Here is a 20,578-nt window from a genome sequence, read left to right on the forward strand (position 1 = left end):
GCGTCGATTACTGTTTGTTTAGTTTTTTCTGTTAAGCGGATTTTCGTTAAGACAGAAACTGGTTGAATGTTAAGTGCTTAAATTATGTAAAAAAGATGCGACCGTACAGGATCTCGGAATTATTATTAATGATAATTATGTCAAATAGCGTTATGTTTGTTAAGTCAAGGTAACAGGTTTCATGGTTAATGTACTTTAATGGTTTTTAATAAATTACGCCATCGTGCCATTAATAAGGCGAGGCGATGATGCAGTTCCGTATGAGGAGCTTTTTTGTGTCTAAAAATACTGCAACAATGAAATGAAAAAAAGGCTGCAAAGGTCCTGGCCAGTGTCAAGGACAACGGTTCGGCCTGTCTGCGAAAAAATAACCAAAATAAGTTGTAGCCCCCTCGGTTTTTATGAAGGTTATAAATTGTGAAGGGGTCTTTAGAGTTGAAACTGTAATTATAGATTCAATGATTCGTAAAAAATATTCCAAGTTATTTTTGGAAGATCGTTAGCGCAGGAATGCTCTTTATGTGTAATATATTTTTTTAAGTTCGAGGACTATTGATGGATTTGAACCTGTGACATTTTCGTCATCCGCTTCTGGTTAAGTCGACAATAAAAAAACATTCAGTTGGTAGCACTGTTTATTGCCATTATGTCACCTTTTTATAATTTTGATTACTGTATTTGCGTGTTTTTAACTTAAGGAAAGAAAACACAGGCGCTTCAAACACCAAAAATAACAATGTGGCACTTATTAACATTATCATAAAGTGGCCACAGAACTCAAACCACTGAAACAAAACGAAACGTCAAATTTGGTTACTCAGTCTTGCAAACTTACAATTTCAAAGCTACTGAAGTACCCGAGATGTTTTCTGTGGGCCATCACCACGAAGATGACAGTCAGGTGTACCAGATAAAGACTATAAGTGAGTTTCCCCATTACGATAAATACAGGGTGCGACAAAAAAGAGTCCACAAGTTCTGAAAATCACGAAAATTTTACTTAAATAATACGATCGTGGAATTAATTTTTGAAAAACTCTTACTTGAATGTCCGGTGCAGCAACTCAGAATGATATAGCAAACAGACAAACACCAAAATAACCTACAAAAAGTGTGGTAAAATGCAGAAATGTATTCTTTGTATTCCCCTTGAAATGAAATCTTGTGGTAAAAAACAAGAGCAACTATTGTGCTTAAAACCAGTGCCCATAGAGCCGAATTGACTTGTTTCGAAATTCGGATTTTCTTGTGCGAGTCTCGGTAAAGCACGTAGCCGAAGAAGGTCCCGACGAACCATGCAGGCAGTCGACTGATGGTGGAAAAGTAGATGCCTTCAACACCAACGCTACAATTTATTTTAGTATTTTGTGAGTGTTAAGTACGTTTTACTTACTCCCAGTACATTATGAATCCGTAGTTGTTTTTGACTACTACGTGCCAAGTGTAGAGCATGCTTAAGATACAAATCAAGGTGATTCCTAAGAAGGTGAGCTTCGGTTTTTTTCTTAGACAGTAGATTAGAAGTGGCGTTGCTAGGTACAGTTGGGTGTCGATTGATAAGTACCATGTGTGAGGAACACACTAATTAAATTTAAAAAAGGATGGAAAAATTACGTTAATCAATTAAAGGTGAAAAGTAATTAAGTAAGTAATGTAAGACAGATGATGCATCGTCAGTTGGATGGCAAATTAACATTTGTTAGCGTGTTTTTGTGATGAATATTAACTTGTTTGTCTTTGAATGTTGGTACGTGACGTGAACACAATGGGATTATTTTATCTTTGCGTATAGCCGATTACTGGCTATTAATCTTTCTTAGATGGCTTACAACTGTCCGCAGGCTCTTTAACATAATTTTCTTTGACAGGATTGAATGTGAAAAGGTAGCGATTTCCTCCTGTTTGTTGACGATTTTATTATTTCTTCTTTTTTTTTAATCATTTCAAATTTCAAAAAAAACGAAAATTGAAAAATCATATAATTGTAAAAATAGAAAAATCAAAAACTTAAAATTAATTTTGAGAAATTAAAATCAAAACGAAAGAATTATACAATTTACAATATCAAAAATTGTAAAATTGTAAAACTGAAAAATCAAAAAGCTGTAATATCGAAAAATTGAAGAATCGGATTCCTTTAAAAACGAAATGTAAATGTAAAATAATAATTAAACTGAAAAATAAAAAACTTGAAAAATTAAAATTCAAATTTTGAACTGAAATGAAAATTGAAAAATCGAGAAATTGGAAAATCTGATATGAAAAATCAAAAATTTTAAACTGAAAATTGATCAATAAAATACCGGATAATTAACTGAGAAAAAATATAAAAATATAAAACTGAAAATCAAAAATTTGCAAAATTACAAAATTGAAAAACTGGATAAATGTAAAATTGAAAAATTATTAAAATGTAAAACTGAGAAAATTGAAAAATCCCGATAATAGTAAAACAGAAATATTACAAAATTGAAAAATCGAAAAATTGCAAAACTGTAAATCTCAAAAATCAAAAACTTGGAAGATTGGGAAACGAAATTTTGAAAAATTAAAATCAATAAATTAGGAAATTGAGACAATGAAATTCGGATAATTAAAAAATCAAAAATTGAATAATTAAAAGGGAAAACTTGAAAAACAAAGAATTATAAAATTGAAAATGGATTCACAAACCAACAAATAATAAAATAATTAAACTGAAAAATTAAGATTGAAATTTTGAACAATTAAAAATCGAATAATTATAAATTACATAGAAAATTTATTAAACTGAACAAATGAAAAATTATTAAATTGAAAAAACGTACAATTGGAAAATGAAAAACGGAAGAATTGAAAGTCGGAAGATGCCAAAACCGAAAAATTGAAAAATTTGAAAATCTGACATTGAAAAATCAAAAAATTGAAAATTGAGAAATTCTCATTAACAAAAAGCGAATAAATGAGACATCCAAAAATTGTAAAATTGAAAAATTCAAAAATTGAGAAATTGTAAAATCTGATACTGAAAAATAAAAAATTGAAAACTGAAAACCGATAATTGGAAAATCGAAAAAACGTAAAAATATCGAATAATTATAAATAATAAATCAAAAATTTTAAACTGAAAATTGATCCATAAAACACCAGATATTAACTGAGAAAAAATATAAAAATACTTATAAAACTGAAAATCAAAAATTTGCAAAATTACAAAATTAAAAAACTGGATAAATGTAAAATTGAAAAATTATTAAAATGTAAAACTGAGAAAATTGAAAAATCCCGATAATAGTAAAATAGAAAAATTACAAAATTGAAAAATCGAAAAATTGCAAAACTGTAAATCTCAAAAATCAAAAACTTGGAAGACTGGAAAACGAAATTTTGAAAAATTAAATTAAACAATGAAATTCGGATAATTAAAAAATCAAAAATTGAATAATTGAAAGGGAAAACTTTAAAAACAAAGAATTATAAAATTGAAAATGGATTCACAAAGCAACAAATAATAAAATAATCAAACTGAAAAATTAGGATTGAAATCTTGAACAATTAAAAATCGAATAATTATAAACTACATAAAAAATTTATTAAACTGTACAAATGAAAAATTATTAAATTGAAAAAACGAACAATTGGAAAATGAAAAACGAAAGAATTGAAAATCGGAAAATTCCAAAACCGAAAAATTTGAAAATCTGACATTGAGAAATCAAAAAATTGCAAAATTACGAAACTGAAAAATCCTATAATTTTAAAACTGAAAAGATCAAAAATCAGACAACTGTAAAAGAGAAAACTAACAAAATTAAAAAGTTGAAAAATTGCAAAATAGTGAAATTGAAAATTTAAAGAGTTGGAAAATTGGAAATCGAAATTTTGAAAAATTAAAATCAAAAAATTGGAAAATCGAAACAATGAAATCAGATAATTGAAAAATTAAAAACTAAGTAACTGAAAAAAAGGAAACATTTATAAAACGAAGAATTATAAAAACGAAAATTGAAAAATTGGTTCATTAAAACCAGACAATTTGGAAATCGAAAAATTGTGTAATTGTAAAATTGAAAAACTATTAAGCTGTAAAGCTAAAAAATTGCAAAAATATAAAATTGAAAATGGAAAAATTGAAAAATCAGATAACTGTAAAATAGAAAAATTATGAAAATTAAAATCAAAAAATTGGAAAATCGAAACAATGAAATCAGATAATTGAAAAATTAAAAACTAAGTAACTGAAAAAAAGGAAACATTTATAAAACGAAGAATTACAAAAACGAAAATTGAAAAATTGGTTCATTAAAACCAGACAATTTGGAAATCGAAAAATTGTGTAATTGTAAAATTGAAAAACAATTAAGCTGTAAAGCTAAAAAATTGCAAAAATATAAAATTGAAAATGGAAAAATTGAAAAATCAGATAACTGTAAAATAGAAAAATTATGAAATGGTAAAATCAAAAATTTGGAAAATTAAAAATCGAAATTTTGAAAAATTAAAATCAAGAAATTGGAAGATCGAAACAACACAAACAAAAATCAAACCATCAAAAAATCAAAAATTGAATAACTGAAAAAATGAAGAATTATAAAATTGAAAATTGAGAAATTCATTAATAAAAAGCGAATAAATGAAACATCTAAAAGTTGAATGAAAAATTGAAAAATTGAGAAATCGTAAAATCTGATACTGAAAAATCAAAAATCGAAAACTGAAAATTGATTAATTAAAAACCGAAAATTTGGGAAATCAAAAAAACGTAAAAATATAAAACTGAAAGATAAAAAATTGTATAATCACAAAACTAAAACAGTGGATAATTGTAAAATTGACAAATTATTAAACTGGGAAAGTGAAAAATTGCATAAATATAAAATTGAAAATCCAATAATTTTTAAATCAAAAAATTCAAACCTCAGGTGACTGTAAAATTGCAAAACTATAAAATTGAAGAACCAAAAACTTGGAAAATTGGACATCGAAATTTTGAAAAATTAAAATAAAAAAACTGAAAAATAGAACAAAAATGAAAAATACAAAACCAAAAAATTTAAAACTCGAGAAATTGGAAAATCTGATATTGAAAAATCAAAAATTTTAAAACATAAAACACCAGATAATTAACTGAGAAAAAATATAAAAATACTTATAAAACTGAAAATCAAAAATTTGCAAAATTACAAAATTGAAAAACTGGATAAATGTAAAATTGAAAAATTCTTAAAATGTAAAACTGAGAAAATTGAAAAATCCCGATAATAGTAAAATAGAAAAATTACAAAATTGAAAAATCGAAAAATTGCAAAACTGTAAATCTCAAAAACCAAAAACTTGGAAGATTGGAAAATGAAAATTTTGACAAATTAAAATCAATAAATTAGGAAATTGAAACAATGAAATTCGCATAATTAAAAAATCAAAAATTGAATAATTGAAAGGGAAAACTTTAAAAACAAAGAATTATAAAATTGAAAATGGATTCACAAACCAACAAATAATAAAATAATTAAACTGAAAAATTAAGATTGAAATTTTGAACAATTAAAAATCGAATAATTATAAACTACATAGAAAATTTATTAAACTGTACAAATGAAAAATTGAAAAATTATTAAATTGAAAAAACGAACAATTGGAAAATGAAAAACGGAAGAATTGAAAATCGGAAGATTCCAAAAACGAAAAATTGAAAAATTTGAAAATCTGACATTGAAAAATCAAAAAATTGCAAAATTACGAAACTGAAAAATCCTATAATTTTAAAATTGAAAACTGAGAATTTCATTAATAAAAAGCGAATAAATGAGACATCCAAAAATTGTAAAATTGAAAAATTCAAAAATTGAGAAATTGTAAAATCTGATACTGAAAAATAAAAAATTGAAAACTGAAAACCGATAATTGGGAAATCGAAAAAACGTAAAAATATAAAACTGAAAAATAAAAAATTGCAATATTACTAAATTAAAATCTGGATAATTGTAAAAGCGAAAAATTATTCAACTGTAAAAGTCAAAAGTTGCGTAAAAAATATAAAATTGAAAATCCAATAATTTTAAAATAAAAAAGTTGTAAACTCAGATGACTATAAAATTGCGAAATTATAAAACTGAAAAACCGGACAATTGGAAATGGAAATTTTGATAAATTAATATCAAAAATTGGAAAATCGAAACAATGAAATTCAGATAATCGAAAAATCAAAAATTGAATGACTAAAAAAAGGGAAAAAAATTTGAAACGAAGAATTATAAAAATGAAAACTCAATAATTGAAAACTCAGATAATATAAAAAAAATTATGAAAGTGTAAACTCAAAAACTTGGGAATTGAAAACTGAAATTTTGAAAATTAAAATAAAAAGAAATTGTAAATCGAAACAAAACAAAAATCGGACAATAAAAAATCGAAAATTGAATAACTGAAAATACGAAGATTTATAAAAGCGAAAATTGAGAAAAAGAGAGTAATTGAGGCACTCAAAAATTGTAAAAATGTAAAACTGAAAAATTGAAAGCTGACAATTGATTAATTAAAAACCGAATATTTGGGAAATAAAGAAATCGTAAAAATATACAACTGAAAAATAAAAAATTGTAAGATCAAAAATTAAAACACTGGGTAATTGTAAAATTGCAAAATTATTAAATTGTAAAAATGAAAAATTGCATAAATATAAAATTGAAAATCCAATAGTTTTTAAATTAAAAAATTCTAAACTCAGATGACTGTAAAATTGCAAAACTATAAAACTGAACAACTAAAAATTGAGAAAATTATAGATCGAAATTTTGGAAAGATGACTGTAAAATTGCAAAACTATAAAACTGAACAACTAAAAATTGAGAAAATTAGAGATCGAAATTTTGGAAAATTAAAATCAAAAAATCCAAAAATTAAAAAATTGAACAAATGAAAAATGTAAAAATGAAAAATTGAAAAAACGAAAAATTTGAAACTCTGATATTGAAAAATCAAAAACTGAAAACTGAAAATCGATTCATTAAAGGCCCAATATTTGGGAAATCGAAAAAATGTAAAAATATAAAACTGAAAGATAAAAAACCGGATAATTGTAAAATTGAAAAATTATTGAACTGTAAAAGTGAAAAATTGCATAAATATAAAATTGAAAATCCATTAATTTTTAAATCAAAAAACTCTAAACTCGTATGATGACCGTAAAATTGCGACATTATAAAACTGAACAACCAAAAAGTTGGTAAATTCGAGATCGAAATTTTGAAAAATTAAAATAAAAAAATTGAAAACTAGATCAAATGAAAAACCGAAAAATTGAAAAATCAAAAACTGAAAATTGATTCATTAAAAACCGAATATTTGGAAAATCGAAAAAACGTAAAAATATATAACTGAAAAATAAAAATTGCAAAATTACAAAATAAAAATACTGGATAATTGTAAAATCGAAAAATTAGTAAACTGTAAAAGTAAAAAATTGCATAAATTGAAAATCCAGTAATTTTAAAATAAAAAAAATCAAAACTCCGATGACAGTAAAATTGCAAAACTATAAAATTACAGAACCAAAAACTTGGAAAACTGGAGATTGAAATTTTGAAAAATTAAAATAAAAAATTTGGAAAAATGGAACAAAAATGAAAAACATAAAAACCAAAAAATTTAAAACTCGAGAAATTGGAAAATCTGATATTGAAAAATCAAAAATCGAAAACTGAAAATTGATAATTTAAAAACCGAATACATATTTGGGAAATCGAAAGAACGTAAAAATACGAAATAAATATAATAAAAATAAAAAATTGCAAAATTACAAAATACAAATACTGGAGAATTGTCAAATCGAAAAATTATTAAATTATAAAAGTAAAAATTGCATAAACATAAAATTGAAAATCCAATAATTTTAAAATAAAAAATTCAAAACTCGGATGACTGTAAAACTGTAAAACTATAAAACTGGAAAAGCAAAAACTTGGAACATCGGAAATAGAAATTTTAAAAAATTACAATCAAAAACTGGAAAATCTGAATTTAAAATAGGGAAAAAATTTTAAAACGAAAAATTATAAAATTGAAAATTAATAAACTGGGTATCTCTGAAAACGAAAAAGTGTAAAATAATTAAACTAAAATATTATAATTAAAATTCTGAACTATTAAAATTCGAAAAGCTGAAAAATTGTATAATTGCAAAGTTAAAAATTGGATAATTGAAAAACTCGAAAATTTATTAAAACTATACAAATGAAAAATTGCAAAATTATTAAATTGAAAAATCAAGAAATTGAAAAATCGAAGGAATCCAAGACACAAAAATTGAAAAATTGGGAAATAGGAAAATTTAATATTGAAAAATCAAAAAATTGGAAAATTACGAGACTAAAGTATCGTATAATTTTGAAATTGAAAAGTTGAAAAATCAGACAGTTCTAAAAACGAAAAACAACGAAATCGAAAAATCAAAAAATTGCAAAAATATGAAACTGAAAAATAAAAACTTGTAAAATTGAAATATCGAAAATTTGAAAGATCGGATACATTTAAAAACGAAATGTAAATGTAAAATAATAATTAAACTGAAAAATAAAAAACTTGAAAAATTAAAATTCAAATTTTGAACTGAAATGAAAATTGAAAAATCGAAAAATTGGAAAATCTGATATTGAAAAATCAAAAATTTTAAACTGAAAATTGATCCATAAAACACCAGATAATGAACTGAGAAAAAATATAAAAATACTTCTAAAACTGAAAATCAAAAATTTGCAAAATTACAAAATTAAAACCTGGATAAATGTAAAATTGAAAAATTATTAAAATGTAAAACTGAGAAAATTGACAAATCCCGATAATAGTAAAATAGAAAAATTATAAAATTGCAAAATCGAAAAATTTCAAAACTGTAAATCTCAAAAATCAAAAACTTGGAAGATTGGAAAACGAAATTTTGAAAAATTAAAATCAATAAATTAGGAAATTGAAACAATGAAATTCGGATAATTAAAAAATCGAAAATTGAATAATTGAAAGGGAAAACTTTAAAAACAAAGAATTATAAAATTGAAAATGGATTCACAAACCAACAAATAATAAAATAATTAAACTGAAAAATTAAGAATGAAATTTTGAACAATTAAAAATCGAATAATTATAAACTACATAGAAAATTTATTAAACTGTACAAATGAAAAATTGAAAAATTATTAAATTGAAAAAACGAACAATTGGAAAATGAAAAACGGAAGAATTGAAAATCGGAAGATTCCAAAACCGAAAAATTGAAAAATTTGAAAATCTGACATTAAAAAATCAAAAACTTGCTAAATTACGAAACTGAAAATTTTTATAATTTTAAAATTGAAAACTGAGAATTTCATTAATAAAAAGCGAATAAATGAGACATCCAAAAATTGTAAAATTGAAAAATTCAAAAATTGAGAAATTGTAAAATCTGATACTAAAAAATAAAAAATTGAAAACTGAAACCGATAATTGGGAAATCGAAAAAACGTAAAAATATAAAACTGAAAAATAAAAAATTGCAATATTACAAAATTAAAATCTGGATAATTGTAAAAGCGAAAAATTATTCAACTGTAAAAGTCAAAAGTTGCGTAAAAAATATAAAATTGAAAATCCAATAATTTTAAAATAAAAAAGTTGTAAACTCAGATGACTGTAAAATTGCGAAATTATAAAACTGAAAAACCGGACAATTGGATCTCGAAATTTTGATAAATTAATATCAAAAATTGGAAAATCGAAACAATGAAATTCAGATAATCGAAATATCAAAAATTGAATAACTAAAAAAAGGGAAAAAAATTTAAAACGAAGAATTATAAAAATGAAAACTATGAAAGTGTAATCTCAAAAACTTGGGAATTGAAAACTGAAATTTTGAAAATTAAAATAAAAAGAAATTGTAAATCGAAACAAAACAAAAATCGGACAATAAAAAATCGAAAATTGGATAATTGAAAATACGAAAATTTATAAAAGCGAAAATTGAGAAAAAGAGAGTAATTGAGGCACTCAAAAATTGTAAAAATGTAAAACTGAAAAACTGAAAAATTGGAAAATCTGATATTGTAAAATCAAAAATTGAAAGCTGAAAATTGATTCATTAAAAACCGAATATTTGGGAAATAAAGAAATCGTAAAAATATTCAACTGAAAAATAAAAAATTGTAAGATCAAAAATTAAAACACTGGGTAATTGTAAAATTGAAAAATTATTAAATTGTAAAAGTGAAAAATTGCATAAATATAAAATTGAAAATGCAATAGTTTTTAAATTAAAAAATTCTAAACTCAGGTGACTGTAAAATTGCAAAACTATAAAACTGAACAACCAAAAATTGAGAAAATTAGAGATCGAAATTTTGGAAAGATGACTGTAAAATTGCAAAACTATAAAACTGAACAACTAAAAATTGAGAAAATTAGAGATCGAAATTTTGGAAAATTAAAATCAAAAAATCCAAAAATTAAAAAATTGAACAAATGAAAAATGTAAAAATGAAAAATTGAAAAAACGAAAAATTTGAAACTCTGATATTGAAAAATCAAAAACTGAAAACTGAAAATCGATTCATTAAAGGCCCAATATTTGGGAAGTCGAAAAAATGTAAAAATATAAAACTGAAAGATAAAAAACCGGATAATTGTAAAATTGAAAAATTATTGAACTGTAAAAGTGAAAAATTGCATAAATATAAAATTGAAAATCCATTAATTTTTAAATCAAAAAACTCTAAACTCATATGACCGTAAAATTGCGACATTATAAAACTGTACAACCAAAAAGTTGGTAAATTCGAGATCGAAATTTTGAAAAATTAAAATAAAAAAATTGAAAACTAGACCAAATGAAAAACCGAAAAATTGAAAAATCGAGACATTGGAAAACCTGATATTGAAAAATCAAAAACTGAAAATTGATTCATTAAAAACCGAATATTTGGAAAATCGAAAAAACGTAAAATATATAACTGAAAAATAAAAATTGCAAAATTACAAAATAAAAATACTGGATAATTGTAAAATCGAAAAATTAGTAAACTGTAAAAGTAAAAAATTGCATAAATTGAAAATCCAGTAATTTTAAAATAAAAAAAATCAAAACTCCGATGACAGTAAAATTGCAAAACTATAAAATTACAGAACCAAAAACTTGGAAAACTGGAGATTGAAATTTTGAAAAATTAAAATAAAAAATTTGGAAAAATGGAACAAAAATGAAAAACATAAAAACCAAAAAATTTAAAACTCGAGAAATTGGAAAATCTGATATTGAACAATCAAAAATCGAAAACTGAAAATTGATAATTTAAAAACCGAATATTTGGGAAATCGAAAAAACGTAAAAATACGAAATAAATATAATAAAAATAAAAAATTGCAAAATTACAAAATAAAAATACTGGAGAATTGTCAAATCGAAAAATTATTAAATTATAAAAGTAAAAATTGCATAAACATAAAATTGAAAATCCAATAATTTTAAAATAAAAAATTCAAAACTCGGATGACTGTAAAACTGGAAAACTATAAAACTGGAAAAGCAAAAACTTGGAACATCGGAAATAGAAATTTTGAAAAATTACAATCAAAAACTGGAAAATCTGAACTTGAAATAGGGAAAAATTTTTAAAACGAAAAATTATAAAATTGAAAATTAATAAACTGGGTACTTCTGAAAACGAAAAAGTGTAAAATAATTAAACTAAAATATTAAAATTGAAATTTTGAACAATTAAAATTCGAAAAACTGAAAAATTGTATAAATGCAAAGTTAAAAATCGGATAATTGAAAAACTCGAAAATTTATTAAAACTATACAAATGAAAAATTGCAAAATTATTAAATTGAAAAATCAAGAAATTGAAAAATCGAAGGATTCCAAAGCACAAAAATTGAAAATTTGGGAAATAGGAAAATTTAATATTGAAAAATCAAGAAATTGGAAAATTACGAGACTGGAGTATTGTATAATTTTAAAATCGAAAAGTTGAAAAATCAGACTGTTCTAAAAACGAAAAATAACGAAATTGAAAAATAAAAAAATTGCAACAATATGAAATTGAAAAATTAAAAACTTGTAAAATTGAAATATCGAAAATTTGAAAGATCGGATACCTTTAAAAACGAAATGTAAATGTAAAATAATAATTAAACTGAAAAATAAAAAACTTGAAAAATTACAATTGAAATTTTGAACTGAAATGAAAATTGAAAAATCGAGAAATTGGAAAATCTGATATTGAAAAATCAAAAATTTTAAACTGAAAATTGATTCATAAAACACCAGATAATTAAGTGAGAAAAAATATAAAAATACTTATAAAACTGAAAATCAAAAATTTACAAAATTACAAAATTAAAAAACTGGATAAATGTAAAATTGAAAAATTATTAAAATGTAAAACTGAGAAAATTGAAAAATCCCGATAATAGTAAAATAGAAAAATTACAAAATTGAAAAATCGAAAAATTGCAAAACTGTAAATCTCAAAAATCAAAAACTTGGAAGACTGGAAAACGAAATTTTGAAAAATTAAATTAAACAATGAAATTCGGATAATTAAAAAATCAAAAATTGAATAATTGAAAGGGAAAACTTTAAAAACAAAGAATTATAAAATTGAAAATGGATTCACAAAGCAACAAATAATAAAATAATCAAACTGAAAAATTAGGATTGAAATCTTGAACAATTAAAAATCGAATAATTATAAACTACATAAAAAATTTATTAAACTGTACAAATGAAAAATTATTAAATTGAAAAAACGAACAATTGGAAAATGAAAAACGAAAGAATTGAAAATCGGAAAATTCCAAAACCGAAAAATTTGAAAATCTGACATTGAGAAATCAAAAAATTGCAAAATTACGAAACTGAAAAATCCTATAATTTTAAAACTGAAAAGATCAAAAATCAGACAACTGTAAAAGAGAAAACTAACAAAATTAAAAAGTTGAAAAATTGCAAAATAATGAAATTGAAAATTTAAAGAGTTGGAAAATTGGAAATCGAAATTTTGAAAAATTAAAATCAAAAAATTGGAAAATCGAAACAATGAAATCAGATAATTGAAAAATTAAAAACTAAGTAACTGAAAAAAAGGAAACATTTATAAAACGAAGAATTATAAAAACGAAAATTGAAAAATTGATTCATGAAAACCAGACAATTTGGAAATCGAAAAATTGTGTAATTGTAAAATTGAAAAACTATTAAGCTGTAAAGCTAAAAAATTGCAAAAATATAAAATTGAAAATGGAAAAATTGAAAAATCAGATAACTGTAAAATAGAAAAATTATGAAATGGTAAAATCAAAAATTTGGAAAATTGAAAATCGAAGTTTTGAAAAATTAAAATCAAGAAATTGGAAGATCGAAACAACGCAAACAAAAATCGAACAATCAAAAAATAAAAAATTGGATAACTGAAAAAATGAAGAATTATAAAATTGAAAATTGAGAAATTCATTAATAAAAAGCGAATAAATGAGACATCTAAAAGTTGAATGAAAAATTGAAAAATTGAGAAATCGTAAAATCTGATATTGATAGATCAAAAATCGAAAACTGAAAATTGATTAATTAAAAACCGAAAATTTGGGAAATCAAAAAAACGTAAAAATATAAAACTGAAAGATAAAAAATTGTATAATCACAAAATTAAAACAGTGGATAATTGTAGAATTGACAAATTATTAAACTGGGAAAGTGAAAAATTGCATAAATATAAAATTGAAAATCCAATAATTTTTAAATCAAAAAATTCAAACCTCAGGTGACTGTAAAATTGCAAAACTATAAAATTGAAGAACCAAAAACTTGGAAAATTGGACATCGAAATTTTGAAAAATTAAAATAAAAAAACTGAAAAATAGAACAAAAATGAAAAATACAAAACCAAAAAATTTAAAACTCGAGAAATTGGAAAATCTGATATTGAAAAATCAAAAATTTTAAAACATAAAACACCAGATAATTAACTGAGAAAAAATATAAAAATACTTATAAAACTGAAAATCAAAAATTTGCAAAATTACAAAATTGAAAAACTGGATAAATGTAAAATTGAAAAATTCTTAAAATGTAAAACTGAGAAAATTGAAAAATCCCGATAATAGTAAAATAGAAAAATTACAAAATTGAAAAATCGAAAAATTGCAAAACTGTAAATCTCAAAAACCAAAAACTTGGAAGATTGGAAAATGAAAATTTTGACAAATTAAAATCAATAAATTAGGAAATTGAAACAATGAAATTCGCATAATTAAAAAATCAAAAATTGATAATTGAAAGGGAAAACTTTAAAAACAAAGAATTATAAAATTGAAAATGGATTCACAAACCAACAAATAATAAAATAATTAAACTGAAAAATTAAGAATGAAATTTTGAACAATTAAAAATCGAATAATTATAAACTACATAGAAAATTTATTAAACTGTACAAATGAAAAATTGAAAAATTATTAAATTGAAAAAACGAACAATTGGAAAATGAAAAACGGAAGAATTGAAAATCGGAAGATTCCAAAACCGAAAAATTGAAAAATTTGAAAATCTGACATTAAAAAATCAAAAACTTGTTAAATTACGAAACTGAAAATTCTTATAATTTTAAAATTGAAAACTGAGAATTTCATTAATAAAAAGCGAATAAATGAGACATCCAAAAATTGTAAAATTGAAAAATTCAAAAATTGAGAAATTGTAAAATCTGATACTAAAAAATAAAAAATTGAAAACTGAAACCGATAATTGGGAAATCGAAAAAACGTAAAAATATAAAACTGAAAAATAAAAAATTGCAATATTACAAAATTAAAATCTGGATAATTGTAAAAGCGAAAAATTATTCAACTGTAAAAGTCAAAAGTTGCGTAAAAAATATAAAATTGAAAATCCAATAATTTTAAAATAAAAAAGTTGTAAACTCAGATGACTGTAAAATTGCGAAATTATAAAACTGAAAAACCGGACAATTGGATCTCGAAATTTTGATAAATTAATATCAAAAATTGGAAAATCGAAACAATGAAATTCAGATAATCGAAATATCAAAAATTGAATAACTGAAAAAAGGGAAAAAAATTAAAACGAAGAATTATAAAAATGAAAACTCAATAATTGAAAACTCAGATAATTATAAAAAAAAATTATGAAAGTGTAAACTCAAAAACTTGGGAATTGAAAACTGAAATTTTGAAAATTAAAATAAAAAGAAATTGTAAATCGAAACAAAACAAAAATCGGACAATAAAAAATCGAAAATTGGATAACTGAAAATACGAACATTTATAAAAGCGAAAATTGAGAAAAAGAGAGTAATTGAGGCACTCAAAAATTGTAAAAATGTAAAACTGAAAAATTGAAAGCTGAAAATTGATTAATTAAAAACCGAATATTTGGGAAATAAAGAAATCGTAAAAATATACAACTGAAAAATAAAAAATTGTAAGATCAAAAATTAAAACACTGGGTAATTGTAAAATTGAAAAATTATTAAATTGTAAAAGTGAAAAATTGCATAAATATAAAATTGAAAATCCAATAGTTTTTAAATCAAAAAATTCTAAACTCAGATGACTGTAAAATTGCAAAACTATAAAACTGAACAACTAAAAATTGAGAAAATTATAGATCGAAATTTTGGAAAGATGACTGTAAAATTGCAAAACTATAAAACTGAACAACTAAAAATTGAGAAAATTAGAGATCGAAATTTTGGAAAATTAAAATCAAAAAATCCAAAAATTAAAAAATTGAACAAATGAAAAATGTAAAAATGAAAAATTGAAAAAACGAAAAATTTTAAACTCTAATATTGAATAATCAAAAACTGAAAACTGAAAATCGATTCATTAAAGGCCCAATATTTGGGAAATCGAAAAAATGTAAAAATATAAAACTGAAAGATAAAAAACCGGATAATTGTAAAATTGAAAAATTATTGAACTGTAAAAGTGAAAAATTGCATAAATATAAAATTGAAAATCCATTAATTTTTAAATCAAAAAACTCTAAACTCATATGACCGTAAAATTGCGACATTATAAAACTGAACAACCAAAAAGTTGGTAAATTCGAGATCGAAATTTTGAAAAATTAAAATAAAAAAATTGAAAACTAGACCAAATGAAAAACCGAAAAATTGAAAAATCGAGACATTGGAAAACCTGATATTAAAAAATCAAAAACTGAAAATTGATTCATTAAAAACCGAATATTTGGAAAATCGAAAAAACGTAAAATATATAACTGAAAAATAAAAATTGCAAAATTACAAAATAAAAATACTGGATAATTGTAAAATCGAAAAATTAGTAAACTGTAAAAGTAAAAAATTGCATAAATTGAAAATCCAGTAATTTTAAAATAAAAAAAATCAAAACTCCGATGACAGTAAAATTGCAAAACTATAAAATTACAGAACCAAAAACTTGGAAAACTGGAGATTGAAATTTTGAAAAATTAAAATAAAAAATTTGGAAAAATGGAACAAAAATGAAAAACATAAAAACCAAAAAATTTAAAACTCGAGAAATTGGAAAATCTGATATTGAACAATCAAAAATCGAAAACTGAAAATTGATAATTTAAAAACCGAATATTTGGGAAATCGAAAAAACGTAAAAATACGAAATAAATATAATAAAAATAAAAAATTGCAAAATTACAAAATAAAAATACTGGAGAATTGTCAAATCGAAAAATTATTAAATTATAAAAGTAAAAATTGCATAAACATAAAATTGAAAATCCAATAATTTTAAAATAAAAAATTCAAAACTCGGATGACTGTAAAACTGGAAAACTATAAAACTGGAAAAGCAAAAACTTGGAACATCGGAAATAGAAATTTTGAAAAATTACAATCAAAAACTGGAAAATCTGAACTTGAAATAGGGAAAAATTTTTTAAACGAAAAATTATAAAATTGAAAATTAAACTGGGTACTTCTGAAAACGAAAAAGTGTAAAATAATTAAACTAAAATATTAAAATTGAAATTTTGAACAATTAAAATTCGAAAAACTGAAAAATTGTATAAATGCAAAGTTAAAAATCGGATAATTGAAAAACTCGAAAATTTATTAAAACTATACAAATGAAAAATTGCAAAATTATTAAATTGAAAAATCAAGAAATTGAAAAATCGAAGGATTTCAAAACACAAAAATTGAAAAATTGGGAAATAGGAAAATTTAATATTGAAAAATCAAAAAATTGGAAAATCCAAACAATAATGAAATTCGAGTAGTTGACAAATCAAAAGTTGAAAAAACCGATGTTCTTAAAAACAAAAAGTTGTAAATAATTAAACTGAACAATTAAAAAAATTAAAACTGAAATTTTGAAAAATTAAAACTCAAAAAATTGTAAATTTGTAAAATTACAAAAGTGAAAAATCGGGTAATTATAAAATCGAAAAATGATTAAACTGTAAAAATGAAAAATTGCAAAATTTTAAAATTGAAAAATCGAATAATGGTAATCGTAAAATTCAAAACATTGAAAAATCTGATACCTGTAAATTCCAAAATCGAAAAAACTCTAAAATTCAAATATCAAACAACGGTAAAATGAAGATCAATAATTTGGAAAATCTGACCAAGTATGTTTTGGAGGGGATAAACAGACAGGCAGACGGATTATTTTGATTATTTACCCGTTCGCTATTCCTCACGAAGTTATTGACAAAAAACAAAGTAGTCCACCAGTTGTTTTCACACTGTGTCTTCAATTCATGCAGAATATGCACAACGTACGGCCCTTCAACCATGTACTTAACAAAAGTGACATTAACAGCAATAATCGCCAATAAAGCCGGCCCTATTCTAAAAGCAAAAATAATTACCTACCTCAAACTACCCACCCCCATCTCCTCAAACCTCAAAATCCTGTGCATATACAAAAGAGCCCAATGAACCGGCCTCATATCAAAAACCTTCAAACCAACAACAACAACCAACATGCCACTAATGCTAAAAAACGTGTCTACGGCAAAAGGAGTTGCTGAAAACACGGAATTCTCCACCCGATGCAACCACTAAAACCTCTATGAGTCAAAAACCCTCCCCCAAACCACCACTCACCTCGAACGCCGCATAAAGCGGGTTAACACTAAAATGGACTTTAGTTATTGCGAGGTGCGTAACAATTATCCACACAGAGCTGATGACTTTAACCCCGTACAAACACTTCAGGGTGTCGTTTTCGCAATGAGTCGACAACAGCTTTTTCGTGTTGGTGTACCAAGAGGCGCACACGAAAATATTGGGTTCCTTTTTTTTGCTGCGGATGTACACGTCGTAGATCGTGCTGGCCAGCTCCAAGATGAAAATACACGAAAAGAGAAAACTTTTGAAAATTTTTTTCGGGGTGGTGGAGGTGATCAGATCTTACAAGATGTAGGGGTCGATTTTGCTGGGTTGGATTTTCCGGTCTTTGGTGTAACATTGCGATTCTTGAAATTTTGTCTGTGCTGGAAGGTGCAGGAGAATTTTTAGTTTGGACCATATTTTGGCCACATTTGGCAGAGTGCAAGATGTAGGGATGCAAAGACCGTAGTAGTAGGTCATCTGGTCGATGATGACACTCTCGTGGGGTTTGTTTTTCTGGTAGATCGCCACCTGAAAGCTCCAATTTTCACATTTGAATCCAGAGTCGACTACTTACAGCATTGTATAAATCTTTCTTCAAATAGTCGTCTAGCGTAAAAGGAATGGTACAGTACTGGCCATCCACCGCGCTTCCCTTAACATTGTTCTGGACTGAAATACACAGGTCGTAGTTTCCATAAAGCTTAGTATTTCCGGTGAGCAATCCCATGTCGAATTTACTACTGGCATCAAGCACTAAAACGATTAATGTGGAAACGCTCGCGAAAATAATGGAACTCACTTTCCATAGCCCAGATTTCCATGTTGTACACCCCAGAAACTATTTTTCTTAAATCTTCGGCGCATTTTGTTCCGTTCAAACTTGAATTAACTACGTGAATCATTGGCTGGACGAAAAAATTCAGCAGAGTTTTTGGTTTGAAGAACTTAGATTCTGCATACGGATTGTGGGATAGGAAAATCGCTGCAATGAGGAAAATGGAGCGAAGTTGCATTTTCTTTTATATACCTATGTGTTTGGATTGGGTGTGGAATGTTATATGTAGGTGAAAACGTTTTTACGTTACGAAGGCTATTGTACTGTTCGATTAAGATTAGCTACTTGGCTGTTAAGTGATAAGGCGACGAGTAATATATACACTTGACTGCAAAATTAACTGGACACTCATATTTTTCTTATCAATGTTTTAAAATGCTCTGCAATGTAAATTGCAGTATGTAAATAGATATAATAGTTTTTAAGCGGTATTATATCACAAGACCCTTTTTTCAATTTTTTTTGTTTGCATTTTTATTACACTAGACGATTGCAAGAAATTACAGAAATCTAATTGAAATCATCTAGTTGACACTAATTGTGTTACGTCAGCGTTGCCTAGGTGATTTTTCCAAACAACGGTTTCAGTTTAGAATAGTTTATCCAAAATGTTTGAAGAAGAAGATTTTTCTTCCACTCTATCAGAAACAACAAAACTAGTACATCATATCAAGAGAAATTTGCGAAAAACGTTTCCAGAGAAGTGCTGATGAACACTGAGGAAAAACGAGAAATTCCCAGGTGACGATTATTTTAAATTTCGTGGTTATTTTATTTTATATTCTTCGGTATTGGGTTTTATCGAGCTTAAATGGGTTGTTATCTAAGTAATTGTTTTAAATAAGTAATATTTAATGACTGTGTGCACCATTAACTGAAAAGCATTCGTGCAAAAAATTCTTTTGATAAGCACTATAAGTACGGAAAATGCTGTAATATGTAAAGTTTATACGCTTTTTTTTTATTCAGAAGTGACGGAAGTTCGGTGTAAGTAATTCTCCATTCATAAAATCAGTTACTAATAATTTTATTATGGAGTATTAATACCACAAGGTAGTGAGAATAAAATAAAAATAACAAACTGGAGAGTTATTTTTTAATTTTCAAATAAAGAATTCTATTCTATTTTAATATGACAAAAATTCACTACTATTTTTAATTCATTTTAAACTGGAGAGGAGTCCTGATTTTGCCTTGTAATTCTTGAGTTTGAATTTTACAAACATTGTCGTGAATATTCCAATAGGAATTTATTTCAGCAAAATGAAAAGTTAACATTATCGCACTATCTACATAACCGGTTGTTATTATAAAAGGTCTTATCAATCGGTAAATTAAGCACACGTTTTTACCTTATCAAAATAAAAACGTATCTATATGTAACAAGAATTTTCATAAATTTTATAAGAATATTTTTCTTGCGTTTTATGACCGACCATATGGTTAGAAAAATTGGTCTAAAGAGTTTAGACAGTACTTCCCTCGCTGTCGGAAACTTGACGACTGCATGCCTATTATGTTTTTTTTTCTCATTACATTTTTGTAGTGGGAATTTAAAAAAAAAATTGTGATGACGTCATCAACATTTTTGCAAGGACACGTATATCAGTTGGGATAGATGTAGTGTAATACTAAGAATAAAATT

The 20,578-nt window shown here is 24.3% G+C and overlaps 1 protein-coding gene across 1 annotated transcript; it reads right to left on the reverse strand.

Moving 5' to 3' along the window:
* Window positions 1–634: 634 nt before the first annotated feature.
* On the reverse strand, window positions 635–19,111 carry LOC135130747 (nose resistant to fluoxetine protein 6-like). The gene is made up of 10 exons (XM_064058166.1): window positions 18,898–19,111; window positions 18,673–18,851; window positions 18,400–18,626; window positions 18,090–18,315; window positions 17,886–18,043; window positions 17,663–17,831; window positions 1,394–1,581; window positions 1,044–1,345; window positions 836–978; window positions 635–785 (listed from the first exon to the last, which is right to left on the reverse strand). The coding sequence occupies exons 1-10, from the start codon at window positions 19,109–19,111 to the stop codon at window positions 645–647; spliced, it is 1,947 nt and encodes a 648-aa protein (XP_063914236.1). The 3' UTR covers window positions 635–644.
* Window positions 19,112–20,578: the final 1,467 nt, after the last annotated feature.

The sequence above is a fragment of the Zophobas morio genome, unplaced genomic scaffold (assembly GCF_036711695.1).
Source record: "Zophobas morio isolate AGI-343-1 ecotype UQ-CSIRO unplaced genomic scaffold, CSIRO_AGI_Zmor_V1 ptg000018l, whole genome shotgun sequence".
In the NCBI taxonomy this organism is placed as follows: Eukaryota; Metazoa; Arthropoda; class Insecta; order Coleoptera; family Tenebrionidae; genus Zophobas; species Zophobas morio.